Source organism: Nothoprocta perdicaria, unplaced genomic scaffold, assembly GCF_003342845.1.
Source record: "Nothoprocta perdicaria isolate Ctin4 unplaced genomic scaffold, notPer1 scaffold_50, whole genome shotgun sequence".
In the NCBI taxonomy this organism is placed as follows: Eukaryota; Metazoa; Chordata; class Aves; order Tinamiformes; family Tinamidae; genus Nothoprocta; species Nothoprocta perdicaria.
In genome coordinates, this window is record NW_020455755.1 from 2,583,111 (window position 1) to 2,607,827 (window position 24,717).

The 24,717-nt window shown below is 42.1% G+C and overlaps 2 protein-coding genes across 3 annotated transcripts in view; one reads left to right on the forward strand and one right to left on the reverse strand.

Moving 5' to 3' along the window:
* Positions 1 to 10,433, forward strand: part of TRIM37 (tripartite motif containing 37) — a 21,289-nt gene extending 10,856 nt beyond the window's left edge. The window contains exons 15-26 of one of the 2 annotated variants that reach the window (XM_026047859.1): positions 18 to 227; positions 671 to 807; positions 1,487 to 1,593; positions 2,938 to 3,138; positions 3,532 to 3,659; positions 3,741 to 3,843; positions 5,022 to 5,150; positions 5,687 to 5,864; positions 6,601 to 6,719; positions 8,307 to 8,459; positions 9,262 to 9,346; positions 9,772 to 10,433. In XM_026047859.1, coding sequence (XP_025903644.1) covers positions 18 to 227; positions 671 to 807; positions 1,487 to 1,593; positions 2,938 to 3,138; positions 3,532 to 3,659; positions 3,741 to 3,843; positions 5,022 to 5,150; positions 5,687 to 5,864; positions 6,601 to 6,719; positions 8,307 to 8,459; positions 9,262 to 9,346; positions 9,772 to 9,775 — 1,554 coding nt within the window. In that variant the 3' untranslated portion in view covers positions 9,776 to 10,433. Of the gene's footprint in view, positions 1 to 17; positions 228 to 670; positions 808 to 1,486; positions 1,594 to 2,937; positions 3,139 to 3,531; positions 3,844 to 5,021; positions 5,151 to 5,686; positions 5,865 to 6,600; positions 6,720 to 8,306; positions 8,460 to 9,261; positions 9,347 to 9,771 lie in introns of both variants that reach the window. The other variant, XM_026047858.1, reaches the window with a different exon arrangement.
* A 1,117-nt stretch (positions 10,434 to 11,550) lies between these two features.
* On the reverse strand, positions 11,551 to 23,277 carry PPM1E (protein phosphatase, Mg2+/Mn2+ dependent 1E). Its single transcript, XM_026047860.1, has 6 exons — positions 23,165 to 23,277; positions 19,568 to 19,767; positions 17,641 to 17,829; positions 17,130 to 17,273; positions 16,708 to 16,801; positions 11,551 to 16,445 (listed from the first exon to the last, which is right to left on the reverse strand). Exons 2-6 carry the CDS (start codon positions 19,631 to 19,633, stop codon positions 15,373 to 15,375), a joined length of 1,566 nt encoding a protein of 521 aa, XP_025903645.1. The 5' UTR covers positions 19,634 to 19,767; positions 23,165 to 23,277; the 3' UTR covers positions 11,551 to 15,372.
* Between the last annotated feature and the right edge of the window lie 1,440 nt (positions 23,278 to 24,717).

Consider the following 24,717-nt stretch of genomic DNA (forward strand, 5'->3'; position numbering starts at 1 on the left):
TCCTTCTGATATTTAAGAGGCTGGCAATTGAACTTTCCCGGACGCAGAAGTCACGAGGCATCTCACCTCCAGACACTCATCTCAGCCCCCAGAATGATGACGCTTCAGAAACAAGATCGAAGAAGTCTGGACAAAGTGCTGAGGTGCTGCTTGAGAATGTTGCCACTCCAGGAGTGCGCGATAGCAAGGAAGATGATGAGGAGAAAATCCAGAATGAAGACTTTAATGTAGGAACTATTTTCTTTGTTTCTATGTAACTTTTTGCACTAGGATTGCAGTGGAAATGTAGGTCAACTTTTGAATTGTGAGTTAGGCTTATTATTGTCTGTACACTGTTGTGTACAGACAATAACATTGTCTGTACAATTATTTATTGTGTGTAAATAGGAGATAACACATGTGAGAAGTAGCAGTAAGAGGTGAGTTAGGGAGAGATGTTCTAGAACAGAGCTACCTGATCCGCAAGGAAAAGATTTCCCTGTTGCAGTTGCAACAAATGAAGAACTATATTTTTCCAGCTTTTATTGTGCTTTTGAGCCCTCAGAAAGTTCTCCATGATATTTTGACCTCTTTGAGAGGAGAGGGCTTCTGTTTAGAGCTTTTGGTAAATGCAATAAAGTGCAAACTGAAATACTGCCTTTTATAAAACCCTATTCCATTGTTCCTATAGCATGAACTCTCTGACGGTGACTTGGATGTAGATCTCGCTGGAGAAGATGAAGTAAACCACCTTGATGGTAGCAGCTCTTCAGCCAGTTCAACAGCGACTAGTAACACTGAAGAAAATGATATTGATGAAGAAACCATGTGAGTAACTTCAAAAAATGCTTTCCAGATCATCACCTTGTCTCCCAGGGAATAGTCACTGTACTGCAGTGGAAAATGACTCATGCTCTGTATCACAGTAATATTGGGGGGGGGATTTCAGGGCATGTGAGGGATGTTTCCTGTGCTGGTAACAACATGTAGTGATATGTTTAACACTAGGTGTTGAATTTTCAGGCAGCTAGTTTGTATCTTTTGATTTATTTAGTATTGTACTGTCACTGATGAGTGATACTGTGTGAAGGTTCTTTCCCAAAACACTGTTAAGAAGTCTGTTTCTACACTAGTTGGCATCTTAATAAAACAGAGCATTGGCACTGGAAAGTGGTGTAGAGTAGAAGGGTAATAGTAATGCCAATTAAGCAACTGAACCTGGAGAATTTGAACTTTGTGGCTAGATGATAATGTCAAATCCTAAGACCTTCCATGAAATATTAAAATAGCACATGCAACACAGGATCAGGTTTTATAGTCTAGGAATTATGGCACTTTGGCTTTCAATTACCAAGCCAATCATTTAATTAATGTTGTTTAACTTGTGTAGTTTAAAATGCAGAAAATACTATTTATAGCGCTTCATGTTTTCTTAAGATAAATGCCATCATGTTAAATGGGAGCTAATAACTGTATTCTCTATTTTTCGCCCCAACCATCTCCTCAGGTCTGGAGAAAATGATGTTGAATATAGCAATAACATGGAGTTGGAAGAAGGAGATCTCATGGAAGATGCTGCTGCAGCGGCGGCTGCCGCTACTCCTGGAGCATCAGGTATGAAGAAAGGTCTTCAGAAATCCTGTGTATGGGAAAGGCTGCTGGATTCCCTCCCCTTTTCTTGGAAGCGTCACCCGGCTGCGTGTTCTGCAGGCATTTCTATTTTTGGAAGTGCCGCATCATGTAGTGCGTCCTGGTAATTGCAGTGTGGTGGAAACATATTGATTCAACAAAAAAAGGGGGGGCTGGATCTTCTGGACGTGCTAGTTTAAAAATAGCACATAAGTTAAAAGTGAAGCTTCTCTGCTTCTTTGAAAGTCTTTCCATTCCGGTCAAAACTAGACTGAGACACAGTCCCTACTAACGTCTGTGTGGCCTCAGAGCGTGCGATGTATTTGCTTAGGTTTTAGTGCACCCTAAACCCTAAAGTTGCTGAAAGGAATGAGCTGTAGAATCATTRAAAGTCAAGTGGGAACAGATTTCAAAAGCAACAATGAACAGGTGCTCCCAAGATGTCTTCTAGTCTTGAGATGAGCCCAAATTGAGCTAGAGGTTAATCTCATCCTCCAGRTTATGAAGTGAGTTTTTTTTTCCACTCATGCCAAAGATAACAGTTCTCATCTCATTTGTGGTTATTTATGCTACTGTGGAAGTCTGCTAGTACTTGAAAGTCCCTTACCTGCCTTGCTTTTGGTTGACATTTCACAACTTAAATCACCTTGAAAATTCCTCTAGATTTCTAGATGGAAGCACACTGTTTAAAGAAGCTGCATGGTAGCTACAAACACACCATCTATTTAGATGATTTTTAAAGAGTAATTTTAAACTGTATTTTAAAAGCTAACCCAGTATTCTTAGTCACTTAAGAGAAGCTCTTTGCACTCACCTGCTTGCAGTGTTTTCTCATTGGAGTGTTAGCAGTGACACTGTGTTGGAAGGGAGCAGTACTAAGCTCTCTGATTTAATCTCTCAGATCTATTTTTTCTGAGGATTCTCTTGAAGTCTTTGCTACTGAGKAGCAGGAACACCATAGTACAGAGCAGAAGTTAACTGAAGGTCTCCTGTAAATCTAAGAAAAGTCAAAATGCTTATGTACATCTGTTCAGATAAATACTCCTAGTACAAAGGGATTTACATAAAAACAAAGTGAAATATTCTTTGGTTTTGTTCTGTGATGCTTTTTAGTCTAAGTGTTTAGTTAGAAGTGTACCTGATTCCTTTTAGGATCCTTTCAGAATCCATCAGTCCATGAAATAATATTGGTATTTTGTTAATTCTCTTGGAATGTTTTCATTCCTACTCTAGGTGAAGTACTCAGCTTTTTCCTTTTGACAGGATGCTGGAGGTTACTGCATCACCTGTTATGTACATGCAGGCTCTTTCTCCGTAACTCTTCYTTAGGTACCAGCCATGGCTACGCCAGCGCGAGTGGCAGATCTTCCAGGCGGGGAGGAAGTAGCCTGGGCTCGGCAGCCGGCAGCAGCTTATTAGATATAGATCCCTTAATTTTAATCCACTTGTTGGATTTAAAAGACCGAAATGGTATGGAAAACTTTTGGGGCCTTCAGCCACGTCCACCTGCTTCTCTTCTGCAGAGCAGAGGTAATTGCAAACGGTATTTGAAGTCTTTTTGTTTTCCTTTTTACAAAGGAAAAAGTGTGTGCATCCCTATGGCCAGGCTTGTGAACCTAACCTGTCTAGCAGTACCAGAGCTGATGTAAGAGTATTAGAAATTTTGCTTCTTTCAAAGAGCAAATTTTGGAGCCTTCTCCCATGGCAGGCAGAGAATGGAGATCTGCTCTTCCAGTGTCTCTGCAGGATCTGCCATCTAAGTACTGTGGTACTTTAAGCCATAATAGAACGGAACATGTGTCGCTATCTCCCATTTTTATAACAGCAAAGATAGGATTTTCTTATAGCTGTTAAACACAGAGGTGCAATTTTGAGATGAGTTTTACTTACTGGCTTTGTTGTTTAACTTTTCCTCTGGTAAAGCAACATCCTATTCCCTGAAAGACCGAGATCAGCGGAGACACCAGGCAATGTGGCGCGTGCCCCCTGACTTGAAGATGCTGAAGAGACTGAAAACTCAGATGGCCGAAGTCCGAAGCAAAATGTCTGATGTAAAAAACCAACTGTCAGAAGTAAGAAGCAGCAATGCTGGCACGTGTGATGGACAACCTGGCTTCTTCTCTGTTGAGCAGGGTGCTTTAGCTGCGTGTGGAGCAGAAAGCTGCAGCAAGTTACAAGAAATAGGAATGGAACTACTGACAAAGTCTTCAGTTACGAGTTGTTACATAAGGAATTGTAAGTGTGTAGTGAAGGGGGGATYTAAATGTCACTCTTACGGATGTCAGTTGTATAAATGGATTATATATCCAGGCATCTGGAAATAGACCTCTTGCTCACTTTCAGAATCAACCATAAGAATCTAGAAGTAAAAACCTTTGAATAAGTAAATGGCTTTTTTTGAAACTCATTTCAGCCTTTTGCAGCAGAAGCACCACGACTTTTGCTCTACAGCTAGTAGTCTCGTGTAGTGAGAATGTTTTGAAGCCCRAAACATTTAAACCAAAATTGAACCAATCCTAGCTGAAGGCCATTTCTCTTTTGACTGGCGCTATAGATACAGCTCATTTGCCAAGCTTAATGATGTTTGCTGGTGAAGAAAACTAAAGAACTGAAGACTTGCAGTATTTTAGTAACTTAGTCTTGTTAAAATTCAAGCAGGCCAAGGTTCTCTAAAACAATTTTTTTTTTCAAATCCAGCAAAGGCCTGCTTTGTTTTTCATCACTCTCATAAAACAGATTTCTTCTCTGGTGCATATTTAGAGGAAAAATAATTGCATATTTAAAGTTGGGAGCCTTGAGCCACCAGGAAGGATCAGGTCCCTTCATTGGACATGCTGGTTTTTGTGCTGTGCTAAATCCCKCATCCTGCGGTTATGAAGGCACTGGGCAGCCCCTGAGTCTGCACCAGAACTAGAGGAGAATACAGGGCTGTTCTGTAAAACCCTCCTTGCAGCTTAGATCTGCCCGCTTTATGGTGACGGCAGAACCTCGCTGTTCTGTTGCTGCTTCTCCATCCTTCCATCTGCAGGAGCTGGTGTAGCAGGATTGTGCTGCTTGGCCAGGAGTTAATTTGGGGAGCTGTGAACAGTGCAGGCGCTGTGCCCTCCACCCTTGCTGTTAAAGTCCTCTGCCAGGTTTCGTTGCTTTACGTTTAGGAGCTGAGGGATGGTGTCCTTTGTCTTTACTCTTTCATGCTGGAGTCTGAAGAGGAATAGTCCTGGCTCCAGTGGGTGGTTATTCAAAAGTCTTCTACCTGGTGTCTGCAATGCGTGTGTAACTGGCTRAAGCATCTCTTATTTAGTGTCCAAAAGAGAAAATAGTAGCTCATACAGCTTAACTTCCCTTTAAGCAAGCAGCAAGACGAAGTGGTGCAGCAGTCTGAACACTTGTTGCATCTTCCAATRTTTTTGCAGCTGCAAGTAAGAAAAGTAATTCCCCCAAGCCCCTTCGGCCTGGAGCGGCGGGTAGCCTGTCTCTGCGAAGAGCCATGGACTGCACGGACGGTGGCCTCCATTCCAAGGGAGATGCTCAAGCTGCTGAAGGTAAACAAGGTCCTCTGTGCACATGCTCTGCTGTGATGCATCGTCTTATCTGTACAAAGGCTTTTGGGAAGCTCCTGGCAACAGGCTGCAGTTTCCTGAAACTTGTCTGGGTCCTTTCTTTAGGGTAGTTGGCATTATTGCCCTCATGGAGATCTCTGGTAGTTAATTTATTGTACAGTGGTGCCATGCACTGAACTTGCAATAAAATGTAAGTGTTTCAGGAGCCCCATTTGTGGTAAGAAGGACAGACATGGGGTACTGACCCAGGCTTAAGCTGTGGTTTAACTTAAAGGGAATTTAAGAAAATTATATATGTAGCGAAAGGAYTGGATGATGTTGCTACTCCTGAGTTTTAGGTATTTAATTTCATTGCCACTCAAGGAAGCACCCCAAAATAGAGGAATTAGTGCTTTGCCTCTCTAAATTCAAGTGCTTGTTGCAAAGCTTAACTGGGGATATGCAGCAACTGGATGTTTAGTGCATGAAATCACCCTGACTGTGCTCTGAGCAGCTGCTTTGTGTTGCCGGCGGCGCAGGGAGCTCCAAGGCGAGCGGCAGGCACAGCTCTGCCCGGGCCCTGAGCAGCGGCTGCGCGTCCGAGGCGCTGCCCAAGCTCGAGGAAAGACCGGGTGAAGGTTCCGATTCCGACGTGGGAGTTTCTGGCTTAAATGGCTTGGCTGCTGCAGAGAAGACCAGGAAAGTTGGAGCTCTAGGGTAGGTGCTTGGGGTGTTTGTTTGTTTGTTTCTCTTATTTCCTCTTCCTTGTTTTCTCCTCCTCCACTTCCCTTGATCTTGAAAGAAAGCAACCAAGCTACTAAAGTCAGGTGCTTGCAGCAAGGAAGAGAAATTGCTTTGAAGTTTACTTGGTTGCTGTTCCCTCTGGATATCAATTTTTGGCTTTATAACTAGGTTACAAGTCCTTTATGTGCTGGGCTCTTTTTTTTCTTGATCAGCAGTGGATATAGTTTACCGCTTTGATTTGAAAGGCAGCCTTTACCTGTTTTGCTGCGATTCCTTACAAAATATTCTTTTATAAAAAGGCTATGAGTGACTTCCTCCTCCTTGATTTTTTTTTTTTTTTTTTTTTTTTTTNTTTTTTTTTTTTTTTTTTTTTTTTTTGGTGCTTATTTTTCACTTAACTCTATTTTTCACTAACTTAATGCTTCTGAATAGCTTATTTAGTCAACAGGCAGCTAAAGAGCAATGGGGTACTTGTTTTTTGAGTGTTTTGTTTTGTTTTTCCCTGAGTAGCAATTCTCACGGCTTTGGAAAATCCTCATCATAAACTTTTCCAGTCTTTTTTAAATCAGAGCTGGCTGTTTAAGTGAACATGCAAGAGACTTAAAATGAGTAAAACTAGATGTGTCCCTGAAAGGAGCTGTCTCCATAGCTGCAGTAAAGCTACATCTCCAATAAGCTTCTCTGTGTGTCTCCTAAATTCTCTCTGAAGATGCAGTTCCAAGGGGTGCCGTTCGGACGGAACGCAGGCAGCCAACTTGGAGAACGGCTCCGAAGCGGGTGAGGTGCAGGCCRTGCTCTCTGAAGGGGCTTCAGCTGCAGCCAGTGAAGGTAAATGAGCCTTGTAGCTGTTAAACAGTGTGCTGCAAGTCCCCAGCCTGCATCCTCCCCTTCTCTGATGGAAAAAGCCTGGTGGGGAAGGGGAGAAAAAAAGTTTCCCTGGCTGTTGAACTTTGTTGTGACATTTGGCAGCTGTAGTGTAATGAGGAGAGTCTCTCTGTCCCCYTGGTATCTGGAGAAGCGGTGGTGTTATGGTGCGGTAGGGAGGTGAAGACCTAGCAGATAGTATGGTAGRAGGCTGTGTCTCTTTGGACTGTTAGGTGTTTTTTCTGTTTATGTTGGGACTCCACACCTTTGCTTTACTGATCAGTTGCCTGGCATTGGAATTAACTTCTTTACTAAGTAAAGTAGTAATTGGTGACCTTGGCTTTTCTTAAACTTCCTGCCTATGGGCACAAACCACAGAGGTAACAACCTCCACTCCTGCACTGGAATCTGTCCTGTCTCATTTGTATCTGGCTTTGCAGCACATAAGCTGATTTCTTCAGAAACTTGGAGGAAACTTCCTCCTCCTCCCTTCCTGCATCCTTTACAGACTGGAAAAAAATGTTATTGCTTTTCTTTTTGAAAGTCTACGTAGAAGAGGTTTTTTTTTTTTTTCTTATCTTGCTGAAACTCTCCTGCCTCCCACCCCTGCACTAATTTGAATTTCAATGACTGAATTGTAGCGCAAAGCCTATATTAAGGTGCCAGCATCCATCTCTATCTGCAGTGTGCAGTATTGTGTAGGAGTTGGCATTTACAGAAGGTCTCTCAGTGACAAGACTGAATTTCTGCTCTTAGTCACTGCAGCGTGATCGTGATGTGCTCCTGCAGTTCTCCTGGTATGGCAGAGTCTAATAAGAAAATGTTTTAGAAACTGAAATGCTTCATTGTTAAAACCCTCAGGAAACAAATATTACAATTCTTTCCCTTCCAGAGAAGAAAAACTGCAGTAGAGTTGGTAGCTCCCTTGGCCATTTGCTTTGTTTCAGCAATGCCTGTCAGCTCTTAGGAAGTAAAAGAACAGGGCAAATCCCTTCAGTCACCCACCAAACTGTACAAGTGGGTGAATTTTGTCTGGTGTTGATACATGCTYGAGTTGCAACAAAACAAAAGGAGCTGCCTGGATTCACTACAGCTAGAGTTGCTTGCTGTAGGAAAAGCGTGTTCTGTTTAAGTGCAAGACTTAAGAGTATTGCAGCCTGAAGGACCTGGCAAGTGCATCTGCTTGAAGGGTCATATCCTCCATAGAGAGAGCTCTCCTTTAGCTTTACATCCTGCCCTACTTGTAGAGAGGGGCTGTGTRGCTGGCTGAGAAGTGCAGCTCAGGCAGCAGGAAACTGCAGAGCCAAGTTTGGCGCGGGTGCAACTGCTCCCCTTGAGCTGAGCTGTAAAGAAAAATTAGACTGAATGTTCTGCTGAATTCCTAGGTGCTCTGGTACGTTGAGCTCTAAATGTGCTCCTTCTCTCATGCCAGCTTCAGTATTTGATACTGCTAAGTCTTTAAGTGTGGAAAAAGCTGAGTGCTTGAGCTGCACAGATCTTGCTGCTGTAACTTTGGCTTTGTGGGTTTGTTTTGTTTTGTTTCTCTTGCAGCTGGGATATGTCAGAAGCACGTCCTTCATCTCCTGCCAGGGATGAGCAGCGATAGTGACATTGAATGTGACACAGAAAACGAAGAGCAGGAGGACACCACCTCCACCGTGGAGGGGTTTAACCATGCCTTCTCCGTGCAGTCCTCAAGTGAAGGTAGGTGAGCTGTGTGAGCACCTGTCCCCATGCCCTTCACGCTTGCCTCTGCTCCCATGAATATAGAACATTGCTGAGACCAAGATTGCTAGTGATTTTGTGTAGGTATTAAACTCAACCAAGAGCCAATGAGATTTGGAACTCTTCCCTTGGGGTTTTAATTAAAAATAGATCAAAACACGAGAGGGAACTCTTTCTAGCCTTGAGAAGTCAGTTTAGGACAATCTCCCAGAGGGAAATGGTGGAAAACCCACAGCTCTTGTTCTTCTGTCTTCTGAATTGGAGCTCCCTGTGTACCCAAATCTACGCTGCAAGTAGGCTAACGTCGGGGAGGTAGTCACCACCTCGGTTGCATCTTAATTGACAGGCATGTGCTTAGAGCAGTTTAATTTTAAAAACTCATTTGATGTTCCCTTTGAAAGGGTTTAACCTTTTGATGAAGTTAAAAGCCTGAAGGTGACAGCTGATGCTGGATGAAGTTAACTTTTGGCCTGAATAAGTGTCCCTGACTGCATTAGCATGATGGCCTAACAGCTCAAGTGATCTGTTCACTGTTCGGTGCTTGCTGCAGACACTAAACAAAAACTTCACAACTTGTCAGAAAAATCAGAACATCTGCTTGCCTAAGTGTCTTAATTTAAAAACCTTACAGCAGTCTAAGTTTAGAATCAAGCTTATCATGTTGTGCTTTGTTCTTATCATGCAGATCTGCAAGTAGGGCTTGCACATGATGGACCTTTAACTTGCTGTTGTTGGGATGTTGGCTGCTAGAGCTTCTTGCATTTTGTTCATTTGTTTTCAGCCTTAGAGCGGTGCTCAGTATTTCCAGAGGGTGATCAAGTAGGCTCTGAAGATCTCAGCTTTGTTACTGGAGAAGACAGCACCAGGTAACTCTAAATGTCTCTCTTAGCTAGGGTGGTTGTAACTGCAGAGATGGAAATTCCCTTCTTGCTCCTCAAGTATCTGAGAGGAGCCATTTACCTGGCTGGGAGGAGGCGGGGGGATCTGTGCACCGTGGCATGGGCCAATCTGCCCCCGGATCTGTAGCAGACAGGTGAGCGCCTGGCCTACATCTTTGGGGYTAGTATGCCTCAAGATCACTGAGTTTTCTGGTATTTTAAGGCACTTTGAAGAACTGCACAATGTGGAAGAAGACCTGGTTGAGGTTTGCATGCTCATGCAGTTGCTAATAGAAAACACTTGATTGAAGTAGCTGGCCTAAACCTTCTTCTGTGAGGGTTCTATCTACTTGAAGCCATTAAACTGTCCTAACATGAAGGGTTTCAACAAAAGCTGCCTTTCTTTGGAGCAGATAGAGAAGCGACTCGGTGCCTGAAGACGGGCCAGCTTGCCCTCCTGGGGAGAGGCACATTGTTCACTGGAGCTTAGACCAAGGCTGCTGCTGTTGGTTGTGTGCGCACTCCATGCTGTCAAGGACCATTGTGTAGTACTGCTGCCGTCGTCTTTAACCTGTCCCTGGGGAAAAGTGACCATTGAGCGCCTCACACTGAAGGCTGCCTTCCTGCTGACTCTGAAACATGTCCGCAAGGTGCTGCCGCCCTCTTCGCGGTGTCTGTCCTGTCCCCTCTTGGGCGGAACGGAAGGTGTGAATGTCCTCGCTGTAGCGCTCTGAGCCGGACCCCACCGCTGCGCCGCTTTGAGTCGGGGTAAGCGGTCGGTGCGAAAGCTGTTTCCCTCAGTCTGTAACGTGGACCAACTGAACACATTGCCAAACTTTTTGCCACTGTGCATTGCATCTTGAGCTGCTAAACTACTCGTTGAAGCTATGATGAAAGCTGAATAGCTGGTTACTGAAAAAGCATGAATAACTAATTGATAGTTGTCCYTGTCTCAGCTGGCTGTACTTAAGTTGGTTCTTTTTCTTTTTTTTATGAATGTTCCACAGTGTAAGTGCTGTACAACTCATAGTTTAAAACTGTTTGCACTTTGTTAATAAAATGAATGGTGAAAACAGTGATGTGAAATTTGATGTTCATTCGTTGTAAATAAGTAAAATGCTGGAGAACTTCTGTTGGGGTAAGTAATAGCAAGTCAAGCTTGTTAGGGGTCTAAACCAAATTCCTTGCTGAATGACAGTCAAATAGTAACGGAGGAGGAGCCCCAGCTTCTGCCCCTAACTTGGTTCTTTATGTAAGGAAGCTTTTTGGTCAAGTGTAAAGGTGCACATGGGTTCCAGCTGAGGCGTGAAGAGGGGTTGGGGCAAGCTGCACATCCATGATAGCAAASGGTGAGTGTTTACTGTTTCAGAGGCCTGTGTGTTGAGTATCAAACACAGCTCAATTAGCAGTAATGAGAGACCTGCCTCTTCACTACTCGCAGCTGCTTTACTCTTAATAGGAGGCCCAAGCTCAAGGAAATTAATTAGTCACAGTACTTGCTCCGAGGTTAGTGGCCAGCCTTGCAGGGACAAGCAGACATGCTTTCCTTCCCTCTGAACAAATTGTGCACAGCAGGTTTTTAAACACAGTGCAGGTAAACAGGCTTGGAAAGCTCATTTCRGACCAGTTCCCAGAGGAGTGACAAAGCCCTAGCAGCACCTTCCTCTTCTGCCGATTAAGCAGATCCTACAAGGGTTCCACTCTGTCTCTTTATTCCCCAGCTCTGTTGCTGAAGGAAGCAGCAATGAGTCCACAGGTAGCATCTAGCTCCATGCCCAAGTCACCTTTTCTGTTCCACATTAAGCCCAGGAAATCTGCTTTCACCACAGCAAGTCACTTCATACAGATGTTGGTTGCTATCACTTTTAGCTTATAAATAAACAGAATACCTGAAGTATTTTTTAAATTACTGTTTTATTAAGATATTGGTAAAACAACAGTTTTTCTGTATAAACAGCTTTCATAAATAAAATATGGATGACTAATACACGATTATAACTAAAGTCATATGTGAACTGTAGAACAAGGTTGCAAATGGAAAAGTCCCAACACTCTTAAATGATTAGCTTTAATTTATTCACTTCATAAAGAACGTTAGTTTCATCAACAAGATAATACAGGTATTTTAACAGGAGCACCCAGTGTAGCAACTGCCAACACCGCTGGCTCTCTACATAAGTACTCAGAAGTACTGAGGATCATCTCAGCCAACTTTCCCTAGTCTTGTTTCAAAGTATCTTCTAGAGTACAGGAAAGGAAACAAAAACAGCGTAACGATGCAATTATGATACACAGGAGTTGTACTAAACCCTCAGAGGTGGGAGGTTTTTTTCTTTAGTTCTAATGCTGGCAAGTATAGTGCGATATCTGCTTAACAGCGACTGAAAAAGGATAGGAACGTTGAAGTCAGAGGTTGTGTTATGCTTTGTTATTACTTATTGCACATGATACAAGGGCAGAAAGTTTTGTTCCTGGTGCAAGGAGGATATGAATTAAAGAAAGATTGCCCTAAATTACAGGCATGAACAAAGCTGCAGTATCCCCCCTTCAATGGCTTTGTCTGTGTGACTAGTGCTGAGTGAATAAATTGTGCTAAAACAGCCACTAATTTAGATCAATCTTTCTCCCTTTTTTCTAGCAGAACATTGCCAGGGTAGGGTGGACTTGGTGAAAGAGAGTGGCCCTGAACTACAGCAGTCCTGGCTCTAGACACGGGAATCTTCCTGCCTCATCCTCTGCCTGTAGGACGACGCGTTTGTCCGCGACGCACAGTGTTCCGCACACAGAGCGGAGTTGCTGTGACGATGCACCACTATAAATGTGGCATAAGTTAAASTCTGCTTAGACATTGTCCTTCAGCGTTACAATGCAACCTAACTGAAACACTGAATGGTTTGAACTTGCAAGGACAATTGATGGCACTTGTAGGTAAAGAAAAGTTATATACATGCGTTTCCACCCACCTTTAGTGCAAATTGAAATGGGTTAACAGCTCCCTGGTCTGGTGCTATACTGCTCTCTGCGACGCAGACATTCCTCAGAGTTGCAAATGTAAGAAGTGTACACAGGAAACGATCAGAGTGGGGATTGAACGAATCCCTCTTCTGCTCACAGTGAATAGCTTACGAGCGGGTCGGAGCAGCTTCAGACGAGCAGCCTGAAGTGTGTCTCTCAAAACCAACACACACAGAAAAGTTTTTACTACCTACCTCCTAGTTCTGCAAACACGTGTAACACGTTAAACTGAAACTGATGCGGGTTGTGTTAACTTGAAAAAGGGATACTTCAGCTCTTTATTGGAAAGATTTGTTGTACAAATTTCACCACCACTAAGATACACAATAAAATTACAAAACACAGGTCACAGACTGAATCTCAGTATCAACAATTAATAAATACAATTAGATACTTTTTTATTAGCCTAATATTTTTACATTGTCACCAGATAGACAATAAAAGTACAAGATACAGAACACTTAGATACCATTAGAGGGGTATTATTGCTTACGTTAGCAAGCAGCAAATAAGGGCACAGGATCTCAAACTGAAGAGAACTACTTCCTATCACCAGTGGCATTAAGAGAAAACACTGCATTTCACAAAGCACTGCTTTTTGTGTCTAGTGTGTAGAATCAAGAGCAGCATATATCAGACCAATAACCACTATTTTTAATAGTATAGAACTTTAAAGGACTTACCTTACAAATGGTTCCTATCTACTCTATAAATATGCATTTAGTGAAGAAATGAACACTTGCTATCTATACAGTATTTTACCTGACCACACTGGAACTATGATGGTATTTTTTTCTCCTAGCAAGATAATGTTATGAGTACCAGAATTATCATTTATGAACCCACACCTAAAAAGCTATATCCTTCCCTAAACAGCACATATGCGGTCCAGTGCTCTTCAGCTATTCCTGCAGACTGGGAAGAAGTTTATCATCCATAACATTTTTCATCCTTAATTGCTCACACGAAGAATTGCACTTACACCACCTTTCTTTCAGAAGCACGACTGTCAACTAGAAGATGGACTTTCAATGCATCRTTATTACTGTGAATAATTTAAAATAAAGGCACCGCAGAGATGCCCCAGAGTTGCATATTTTAGTGTTTCATGATTTCTCAGATTTCCTTAGTAACTCTGACTCGGAACACATGCTGCATCTAAAGAGAATGTTGACAACAGCTAAGGCTTAATAAGAAGACAAGTTATAGCCAATGATCCCAAAAAATCCCRAAAGATTTGAGAAAAAAAAAGTCTCAGAAAGATCAAAGGAATCTAAAACCACACTTCAACTCCTGGTTACTCACAAAGCCTTTTGCTATTCATCAAATTGCTTTTAAAATAGTGCATCAAAGATTAGAAGAAGCAAAAATTGGCAGAATTCAAACCTTGCCATCACTCATTATATTGAATAAACTCCTGACTACTTAATATTAAAATACTTCGCAAATTCTAGCTGCATACTAATACTGATATTAAATTGTTACTACTAAAATGATATGAATGATACAATAAATGCCTGCAAAGAACTATTTTATTCATACTCTTCCAAATGCCTTATTGCAACAAATCACAGTAAGGGGATGTGTCCTAGAGGAGCTAGGACCAGGAGCCCTGGCCTGTCTGACGGCAGTGACTTACGTTCCCGGTTGCTGCTCTTCGTGAGGTCGCCCGGCTGCAGCGTGGGGGTCCCGCGGGCACCCAGCTGCTCTCGTTAAGCTGCACTCTGCTCGCGGGTGCCGCGTTCCCCRCTCCTGCCTCTGCAGCCCGGGTTGCCTGAAGCAGAGCTCTGGCTCACCTGGGAGTTTTACCAAGCCCGACGCACCCAACGTGCAGCCCCTGCTCCTCTGCACCTGCCGTGCTCCCATTCACTCGGGATTGCTTTGGCGACCTTGCATCTATTTTTAGGCATTTTGGAAAAAGCCCAAATGCAGCAAGGATGCCCCTATAGAAAAAGCATCTTCCCCTCCTTGACGCTACAACTTTACTAAATTACGCCTTTGTCACCTGGAAATCTGTACCAAAACCCAACAGCTCTCCGAATTGCTCATTATCCCTAGCAAGCAGTTCTCCACTTGGACTGGTTTTGTGACAGTAGTGTTGAACTGGACATCTCCACATACTTGGTTTCTTTAAAGACCTGAGATGAAGTTACGGGGGGAAAGAGGTTGGCTTGAAGCACTGAGCACAATCATGTTAGATTGAAACTAATTGAAAACAGTTTTCTAAACTGACAAACAAGAAAAATGCCACTAAAAGCACCAGAGAGATACGAAATCCCTGTACACTGCACCTCTAGCCATAGGAAATAATCTTTTTTAAAAACTACAGAAAAAAAAAATCTTCATATTCCACAATTTGTTACATGAAAAAATAAGTAAATTATGAGTATGTACCTCAATCGGAGTCTGAGAACAGAGTAACAGGAGCTCAGTTTTTCCGTTCCTAAGTTACCTGGTAAAATCCTGTATGGCTTTTAGTCTTTTACCTGCAAAGTGGATATAATATTCAAATTCATCTTAATATTAGCCTGAAATAAACTGAAAATAATAATAATAAAAAAAAACACAACCTGAACTTCTGTGGAAACTTCCCCCCACTCTAAAAAAATTGGCTGTTCTAAAACAGAATCTTTCTTTAAATATTGCTCCATAGACTCAGGCAGGTTCTGCTTTCTGCATTTTTGAAGACCGTTCCCTACCGGCGTCTATTCACGCAAACCAACTGGTTGGCTTTCACTAGTGGATGTGACTAGATACTTATGTGTGCAGGTGGTTGGGTGGCTGTGGCATTGCTTACGGTGGCACCACCAGCAAGTTTTATTGAGATTGAAACAACTACATTTGTTAATTCCTAGGTCTATTTACATGATTGGAGCTTTGCGGGGGATTGTAACACACGCGGTTCTGAAATGCCCACCTTTTGTTCATTTCCTGCTGATGCCAGTTCTATTTTGGGAATGTCTGGTTTAGGTATCTAAGGGGGGACACAAGGGAGACGGTTAAATTTGACAGCATTGATGTAGGTATGACTCTGGTATACAATTACTTTGTTTTCGCATCAAAAACTCGCTCTCCCTGTACGCGTTATGACTAACCAGCCTCCACCACGGGGAGTGTCTTACCAACAACCTCGTGCTACTGCGGCCTCGGACAGGCAAGGACAGGCTGGATCCTTCTATGCGGGAAGGCTCATGAGCCAAGAGTGGCACGCGAAACTTTGGTTTGAACCTGGCTCCTCGTCGCCTCTTCCCGTTACAGAAACGCAGGTGTGGAGATGCAGATGCTCGTTTTCCCAAGGATTTGAACTGTTCATCTTCCAGCCCCCAGAGACTGGGGGAGAAACTCTCCACCTTGTAGATGTTTTGCCCTGCAGAATCCAAACTAAGAGGAGTGCTGTACTGCCCCCGGTCACTTTGTCCATAGGCTGATGATGTGGTGCTCTCTGGTGACTTGTTCTTCACTGTTAGACCATTATTCGGATTCACACTCTTTGGTATGCCAGAACTAAACACTTGAATTGGTGGCAAATATTTGGCACTCTTGGGTTCACTTGCTTCTGTGTTTGTCAGGTCTAAATAGGCTTGATCATCAATCGGGTTAATACTGGATCCTATGCTTAGGCTAGTTCTATCAGTAAAGGAATCCACTCGTCCTTCATACCCTAGATCTGCAGGTGCTGAGCACTGGTGTTGGGGCCAGGGCCGTTTGCAGTCTCCATGGTTTTCCTTATCTTCCCCACTGTCTTCTTGWCCACCTTGAAAAGAATTCTCTGTCCAGTCCGACTCCTCACTAACATTGACTGCTGCATTCATGTCCCTGAGAAATACCACAATGACAGTAATGTTGTCGCTGGAACCAGCGTCCCGAGCAGATGCCACTAATTTATGTGCTACCATGCTGCTGTCCCCATTATTCTCCTTTAGATGGTCAGCGACCACTTTCACCGCCTCATCCGGATTGACTGTGTCATAGAAGCCATCACAGGCTAAAATGAGGTAGTCTTCAGAGCCATCTAGCACAGTGGAGGCAGAGTCTGCATCCCCACAGATATATGGCTTGTGCTCAGCATCCCCTGGCAAAGACAGAACACAAAGATATGCAAGACTTTGGCTTTGAAGTTGCAACATCTGGGAGCCCTTTTATTAGTAAAGCAGGAAGCCACTTCCCCAGGGCAAAGACATTATTTGGAGCAGCCCCTCCAAAAGGAGCAAAAAGATAGAGGTCATGGTTCAGCATTCCATTGACAGCTGTATTTCAATTTTTAATCATAGAAAGTGAATGTTTCAAGTAAAAGAACAAACAACAATGAGGAAAGAATTAAAGCTTGTCCTTACCAATAGCTCTGGAGACTGACAGGCTCCCATTCACCCTCCAGGCTCCAAACCAGACCACGCAGCCACCAAGTGCCTCAATGCGCTTCTTCTCATCCTGAACAGCAAGACAGTACAAGAATTGTTCAGACAGACTGTTTAGTGCTGGCATCATGCTCTGAACACTTAAATAGTTGGGGTTTACACAACACAGCATCATGGGGGCTGCAAGCTCCATCAAATGAGAAAAGTCATTTGCACACAAATTCATGATCCAATTCAAGATCATTTGATCTGACCCAACCAGAATAATTAGAGCATGCTCAGCCACTCCAAGGGACAAGGACAAGCCAAGGCTCAGTGTCCAAGAGCCCGGTAGAAAGCTGACACTAGTCAACTTCAGTGGTAAATGGTACCCAGGTGTAGCCAAAACAAGCCATTCTCACCTCTCTATCTGGTTTGTGGGGTTTCATCAGCTCCACAGCTTGACCTCTCCTCACCAGCATAACCTGGGAGTCCCCAAGCCATGCCACGTGTAACATATTTCCTCGGATGAAAGTCACCACCCCAGTGGTTCCACAGCGCAGACTCTGGAGGAGAGGGAGGGAGGAACACCTACAGTTTTAAATAAGCAAATAACTGTTCTAAAGTGTTTTCCTACTCAATCCAAGATCAAAATGTGCTGACATGCAGGCTGTATATATATGCAGGCTGTCCAGGTGGCAGACAGGCAGCATTTTTCTTACAGTTATGACTGTTCAGCAACTCAGCACTAGCCTCACTAACTGCAAGTCATTGATTTTGTCCTGTAATTTCCTTTGAACTGGAATCACATTTTCAGATGCTGGGCTGTGCTCATGAGCTGCTGTACTATTGCTTTAGTTGGTTTTTACAATTTACAAATTAATATTTTTGAGGTCAAGCCCACTTCCCTTCTTCCCCAGAGAGCTCATTCACCTCTCTGGCTGCCTTCTGGACGAAGCGCTCGTCCGTCACCCGGAAGGCTCGGCACAGGGCCTCCGCCGGGTCGTGCTGAAACATCTCCTGATGCACCAGGTTCACGTGGAGATGGATGGAAGCGTAGATGGCAGCATCCACTCCCCCATGACCRTCAAATACTGCAAAGTAAGCTTGCTCTTCTTGGTCCTGTCAAAGGAAATACGTTGAGAAAATAACAAGTTAGAAAGCTATATAAGTAATTAGTTGAATTATCTTTAAAATTTTTGAACTTGAGATTTCTAGTGTCCTCTGTGGATGTTCTGTATGTAATATTAAACTGCACTTAARACCAGAATCTCCCCTGGGAAAACAAACTACTCAGGCCACCTTTGCTTGCATCGAAGGGAGACATGCACACAAATTCCCACTTTCCTGCAGATGAATTCCACCTGCAAACTACAACAGATGCCTGCAAGAATTACCCGTGTAGTTCTCTCAACGTTCCCTATGTCCTATTTGTTAAACTTCCATTACTCAGCTCAAATAGAAAGTGCCATTCCCATCAAACTGTGCAGCATTTTTTGTGACATCCAATACAGTTTGCCTGAAGTCTACACCAAGCTTGGAATCTCCTACTCATAAAATACTAGTACAGTTAAAATGTGAAATCAGCTACTCTTTGTTTTCATTCTTTTAAAAATCTAATCCATATCATCTTAGATATCTATTTTTAAAATACCTCTATGTATCCTCTCCGCAGATCTCAGCAGATAATTAAATGTGATTACATTCACAAATCAAGTACAGCAAAATCACTCATCTTTGATTTAATTTTCTCAGCTTCCCCTTAACTGTTCAAACAGAGAAACAATACTCCAGCACCAAGAGACATAACTTCAGTGCCTATTCATACATACAACACACCAACCCTCTGTCAGTGCCAATTCAACCTTGACAGCCATCTCAATGACTAGAATATTTATACATTGTAATTTCTAAGTAATGGGCTCCAATACAAATTGGAATGAAGAGAGGTGACAATTGACAGGCAAAGGAAACATCTGCCTCTTTGCATTAATGTAGTTTAAAGGCAAGAATTTGGATAGGGCACATAAAATGGTTATTAAACTAGCAGGATGTAATAAAGAATCAATTAGATAATGATCTGATCCCAGTGGTAACATGCCTGCTCTTTTCTTCTGTTTGTTATTTCTCAGTGTCCACAGTTTTATTCCTGAAGGAAGAGCAAGCATGAGTGAGCAATGGTTGTATAGAGAAAGTAACAGAGCTAAGTCAGGCCCTCATTCCACCAGACTTCTAGTGCTGCCAGATACTCATATAACCTGAACAGTCTTTTTTTTTTTTTTTTTTCCCCCTCCCTTTCCTTATTCTTGTTTTGACTTCTTCCTCTCAACAAAAGGGGCAGAAAAGCAGTACAAACCCACTCCTGCAGGCAGCTGGCAGTAATGATGAACTGTCAGCTGAACCACTTCCTCATTTCCATCGGCAACTCCCTTCTACAGCTGGACGTTTCAGGCACACTGAGGATCCTACCTTGCTTTATCACGTGATAACATAATGCATCAGTTGCCTTTCCCTAAAGTAGGGCTTTACTTGCTGTAGGATAGCAACACATCAGTTCTTCAGTCACTGCGTTARGTGCGTACATCAGGATGGGGCAGCTGCAAACTTTGTTTAGCTAGATGGCATATCATCAGACATCTATCCTATACAACCTACATAAAAACTGCATGCTATATTGCGCCCATAGTCAGAGAATGTCAGCTGAACTAACTTAAAACCAGGTTTGTCTCCTGACAGACAGTCCTTCTTAGACCTATCGCAGGTACAGTTGTCATTTTCATGCAAAAAGAAAGTCTATCTTGCCAGAGAACAGAAACTGCATTCAGCATATGCATTTATCTTCCATAAAAACTCTTTTTACCTCRAGGTTGAAGAGCATGTTGAAGTCTGGAATGCAGACGTGCTTGTCTTCCATCTTCCTGCGCATGTTTTTGATGGCATGGATGGATGTCTCATAGTAGCGGTGGGACTTCCATTGGAGTGGAAAGTCTTTCACCCAGTTACTGCAGATCTCATGGAGTTTGCTGAAAACTAAGCGTGCTAGCTTCACTGTCTCAATCTCTGGGGAGGACAAGAAAACACAAATAAAAGGCTAAGAGTACCATTAATTGAGATTTTTTCTCTTRCATACATTATAAAGATAAAACAAAACCATTTTAGCCAAACAATTGAGCGGGTTGTCAGCAGGGAAATTCCAAATTCTGAAGCATGAGAAGAGGAGGACAAACTCACCACAAACTGCATTCATCAGTGAGCAGCTCATTGTCACTTTAACTCAAGTATTCTCCCTGTGCCTTTGGGGAACTCATTTGCAGCATCAGAAACAAAAGGAAAGTAAGTATGTTACCCTCAGTGTTTGATCCCCAGGATAGCTCCACACCAGCTGGGGCAGCCAGACCACAAAGGCTCTGAGAAGGACTTCATCATGGAATACTGTATCACACACAAAATGCACACGGAAACAATAACCCTTTACAATGAAGTAATGGTTTTTAGACCAGTCTACCTGTTCACAACACTGCAAACATCTCACTGAAAAACTGAAGTAAGAAACTGGCAAATAAGCTACTCAAATTAATAGCGTTACTCTGAAAGCGTTCCAGCAACCTCTGCATTCTGAGTGTGCATTTTGAGGTACCTTCTAAGTTTTGCGCATTTATTTCCAGATTCCTGAAGTGACTGAGTGTCAAAGAAATCCGAATGAGCAGATGAGAAATCTATAGAGGTCTTRATTAAGTTTAAGGAAATTCTGAACCATCACTCTTGAAAAACAATAATTTTAAAATGTGAAAACTCAGGCACTTGACAATCACTCTCAAGTTTAAGGATTGGAAAGACAAAGTAAACATCAGAGAACAGAACACCTCTRAATCTGTTTTTCATCGCCATCAACCAAAGGTTGAGATTTCCCATAGCAGTAATCACTGAATGTCAGTCATTCCTGAAGGATAAATGGCTCAAACCTAGGAAGTAGAAGAGATGGTGAGGAGTCCTGTCAATTTACAGAATTTCTGTGGCATTTACTAGTTTCACTAATAGGTCTGCACAAGATGAAGATGTAGAATATAATGATCAGAAAACCAAGATCCCTAGGAATAGGTATTATCAGCAGAGCTGATAAGTGGTTCAAGCCTGGTCTGAAAGATGAGCCATTAAGCATGAAAAAGATACATGTACAATTAAAAGAAGTTCTAGCTTCTTAATCATACAGCTTTAAGAACAAGTGCTGGAAATTGGATAATTGGGTCATGTAACTAGCAGCACAGTGAGGTGAACCAATTCTCCTGCAATGCCTTTACTGCTCCTAGTAGTGGCAACAGAAATCTCTCTGCCAGATAATATATTTAAGGAGATAAAATATACAGCCTGAAATAACCAAATTATATTTTCCAGAAGGGAACTCCACAGAATTCCTCCTCCATTTTTTCTAAGAAGCATATTTAACAGGAAAAGGCATTCTAATAAGMATATTGCAAAGGAAAAGGCATACATGTCATGTGGCTGTTACAATTCAGAGCGTCACTCTGAAGGAAGAATGAAGTGAACCCATTCGCCGTGCTGAGATACTAAATAACCTTCCCCTGCGGGGAATATGCGTAGTGTCAGCATCATCAATAATTGTTGCTCAAGATTAAAACAGGAGAAAGGCCCACAACAGTCAAACCACCCCCTCACAGCTGTAAATTACTCATCAATCGTTAATGCTGCAGCACTGAGCCAGAGCTGAGTCAGCTGTCACTGTGGTTGTGTCATGGAGAATTTCATTTCCCTCCTGCTGTTCCTTCAGTGCTGCTCTAAAATCCCCAGCACTGGAAGTAATGCTTAATTGTGCCACAGCTAGTGGGCAATCCAGCTTAGGCAGTATTGTTGCTAAAGATGGTTGACTTCTTCTAGAGCAAAACCGGTATGGGGAGGATACCAGTAACTGACTGGATATTTTAGACATCTCCAGCAAAGAACTCGGTCCACCCTCCTCCAAAGAACGTCTGCAGTGCTGAGCCCCCAGCTGAACAACTTCTTCGACCAAGAAGAAAACACCTTTAACTCCTAACCTGGCCTTTCAAAAAGGAAATCAAAAGGCTTTCAGTTATTTTTGAAGCTTCTACTTCGACATGCTGTGGCTGGTGTCCCATATTTTTAGCTACTCTAGTTTGTATGCATATCAGTCTATGCTTGCTTCCTTGTATTACAAATTTAATGGAAATTTCTGAAGGTTTTCTTTTCTTTTCCTCCCTTTTTTTTTTTTTGAACTCATTAAATATTCTGCATGGAGGCTTAGTCAACATTTCCTTGGAGACTGTCAAATATTTATGTAAGTCTCAAAGATCTCAATTTGAAATTAATGAAGGCTGCTCAGCCAGAACAATGACAAATCTATTCTGTTTACCTGCTCAGCAGGAGGAGGCAGCAATACATACTGAAAGGGAGCCCATAGCATGTTCTGCTTTCTCTCAAGTTTACAAARACCTCTCAGAAAATACACCAGAATCTTCTTTTACTTATTTCTAGATTTTTTTTCCCCAACTAAGAAGAATCAGTGCTTTGGTGATTATGTATTTTCCAGATAGATTGACAGAATTCATGTAAATATATTCAAGGAATATTGCTGTCCGTCATAATGAGCATCCCAAAGATTTGCAATGCTGTTTGGTCAGCAGAATCCAGCAGAAATGATTTAGCCAAGAGAAATGAATGGAGAAAATTTCCTTTTAAGCACAAAACATCTTCATAAGGGATAACATTGTCGCCACTGATACTATTAAAAGGATTAAAAGCCCCGATAAAAACTCTTATGACTGAAATTATTCAGAATTTAATTCTCTCTTGCCATCTATATTTGTCCTTGCTCTGAGGATGAAGGAGGACAACTGGTGTTTGTGGTCCTGCTGCTTGCTGGCATAGTTTCAAGTCCTTATAAAGAAAATCAGGGTCATCAGATACAGCCCTAGGCCTTATGAAGATGTACTTAAAAGTAAAGAGCTACTTTCATCTAGTCTTAAGGAACAGAACTCAACAAAAAGACTTGAGAATAACATCCAAAAAAGCAAATTATAAAAAAAACTATGAAACAGAATTCCATGGTAAAAGCTGGAACTAAACAAATTAAGAATCAAAAATTAGAAAGCTTTGACTTAGAAAGAAATTAGCCACTAGATTCATCTAGATTAGTGGTGAATTTTCCAAAGATCTTTTTAGACTACAACAGGACATTCAATTACAAAAGGAGCCAGTTGAACCACATAACTAGCTGGTAGCAGAAACTAATTTGGAAACAATCTAGTATTCAAAGGGTCAGAATAGATGGATCTCTGTAGTCACTTTTGACCTTTAAATCTATGAATTCTCTGCAAAAAAAAAAAAWAWAWATATATATATATAYAYCATATTGTCTGGTATAGAGTGTAAATGAAGGATCCACATCACACAAAGTGGTATCTTACTATGCAGAGGTACTTACGTATGATCCCATCAGCGTTGTCCACATGCTTTGGTAAGTAATGTACAGATAGATCACTCTGAAGGACTTCATCTGCGGTTGCTCTAGCTAAAGCAGCAGCCAAAAATGAAGGACAATTACTGGAAAAAAAAAAGAAAACAATGAGAAAAACATTAGAAGGTATTTTCATCTGATTTCTTCTGATTTAAGAAGGCAACTTACAGTSAAGGTAATACATAACAACACTTTTCTGGAAATAAACTTGAATATGAATTTTGTCCAAGATTTGCAAAACTTTGAATCTTATTTGTTAGATAATACTGCAGTTCTGCATACAGGACCTTCTCAGAATTAACACATGGTAGCCTCACTTCTTTTTTTTTTTTTTTTCCCCGTCTCTTGGGTTATAATGCTCCATTTCATATCCTTTCTGTGCTTTTTAAAACCAAGACTTGAACACACTTTGAGAGCTTATCATGCAATACTTGCTTAGCAAATATTTTCTTTGTGTAAACTTATCTCAAATCTGTTTTGTCCAGTTTCTTATGTTTTTCTTCAGAAACCTSATTCAAAAATTTAGGGCTAGAGAAACCCTTGCTTTTCAAAATTTCTGAACCTTACCAAGGAACACTGAGGAAAGTTAAAGCAAATCCATGGAGGTACAAAGGTTTAACTTGATGCACATGGAGGTGCACCTCCATGTGCATCAAGTTAAAACTGAATTAAGCTCCCTTGTGAATGATCTCTTTCAAAGTAAAGTGGCTTTAACACAGTGTAGATTAATTAAGCTTGGTATATCCCAAGGTTAATTAATCTATAGCAAACCAAGGCCACTTTATATGTATATATTCTCATTCAAGAGAAGCTTAATATCCTTTAATTTGTGCACAGCTTCATATTTCCTGTTGGTCTACTTTAACTTTTCCAGGTGTCCCTTGCTGACATAGCCTGAAACTTCCAGTTCTGTGGTTAACATTGAGGTTACCAAGGCACCTCCAACCAGACCCAGAATGGGTGCACATCTCTGCACAAAACCACCCTGTCAGACTTCATACTGGAGCCCGCGAARTATGTGGTGAGAGTCGCTTGTATTCACATTTGGTAGGCTTCCCAGGAAAGATAACTGCAGTCCTAGGTTGACCCATGCACTGTCACTTCAGCAGCAAAAACTGAATTCCAGAAAAAAACTTCAATTAGATTTACAGTACTCAGTGTTTTATTGAAAAGGCCATCTTGCCACGATGTTTTCCAGATACTTCATAACAAATGTTGTTACAAACAATAGGGTTATACAACCAATTTAGAAAATGTACATAAAACAGGTCTTCCAACCCTCATTATTTACTCCTCAGTATATCTGCGAATTACTTAAACCTGGCAATGGGAATAAATACATGATCATGAGACAAGTTCTGACCCTTGCAGTTATGCAGAAAGGCACTGGTTCTGCTAGTGCACCCTCAGGAGGAGTATTTCCTAGGGTGAGCAGCTGAGCTTTGACTCCCGTGGCGCCTGCGGGCCCCGGTGTCGCGCGCTAACGAGGCACCGCTCGTGCGGATATCGGCTCTTAGCAC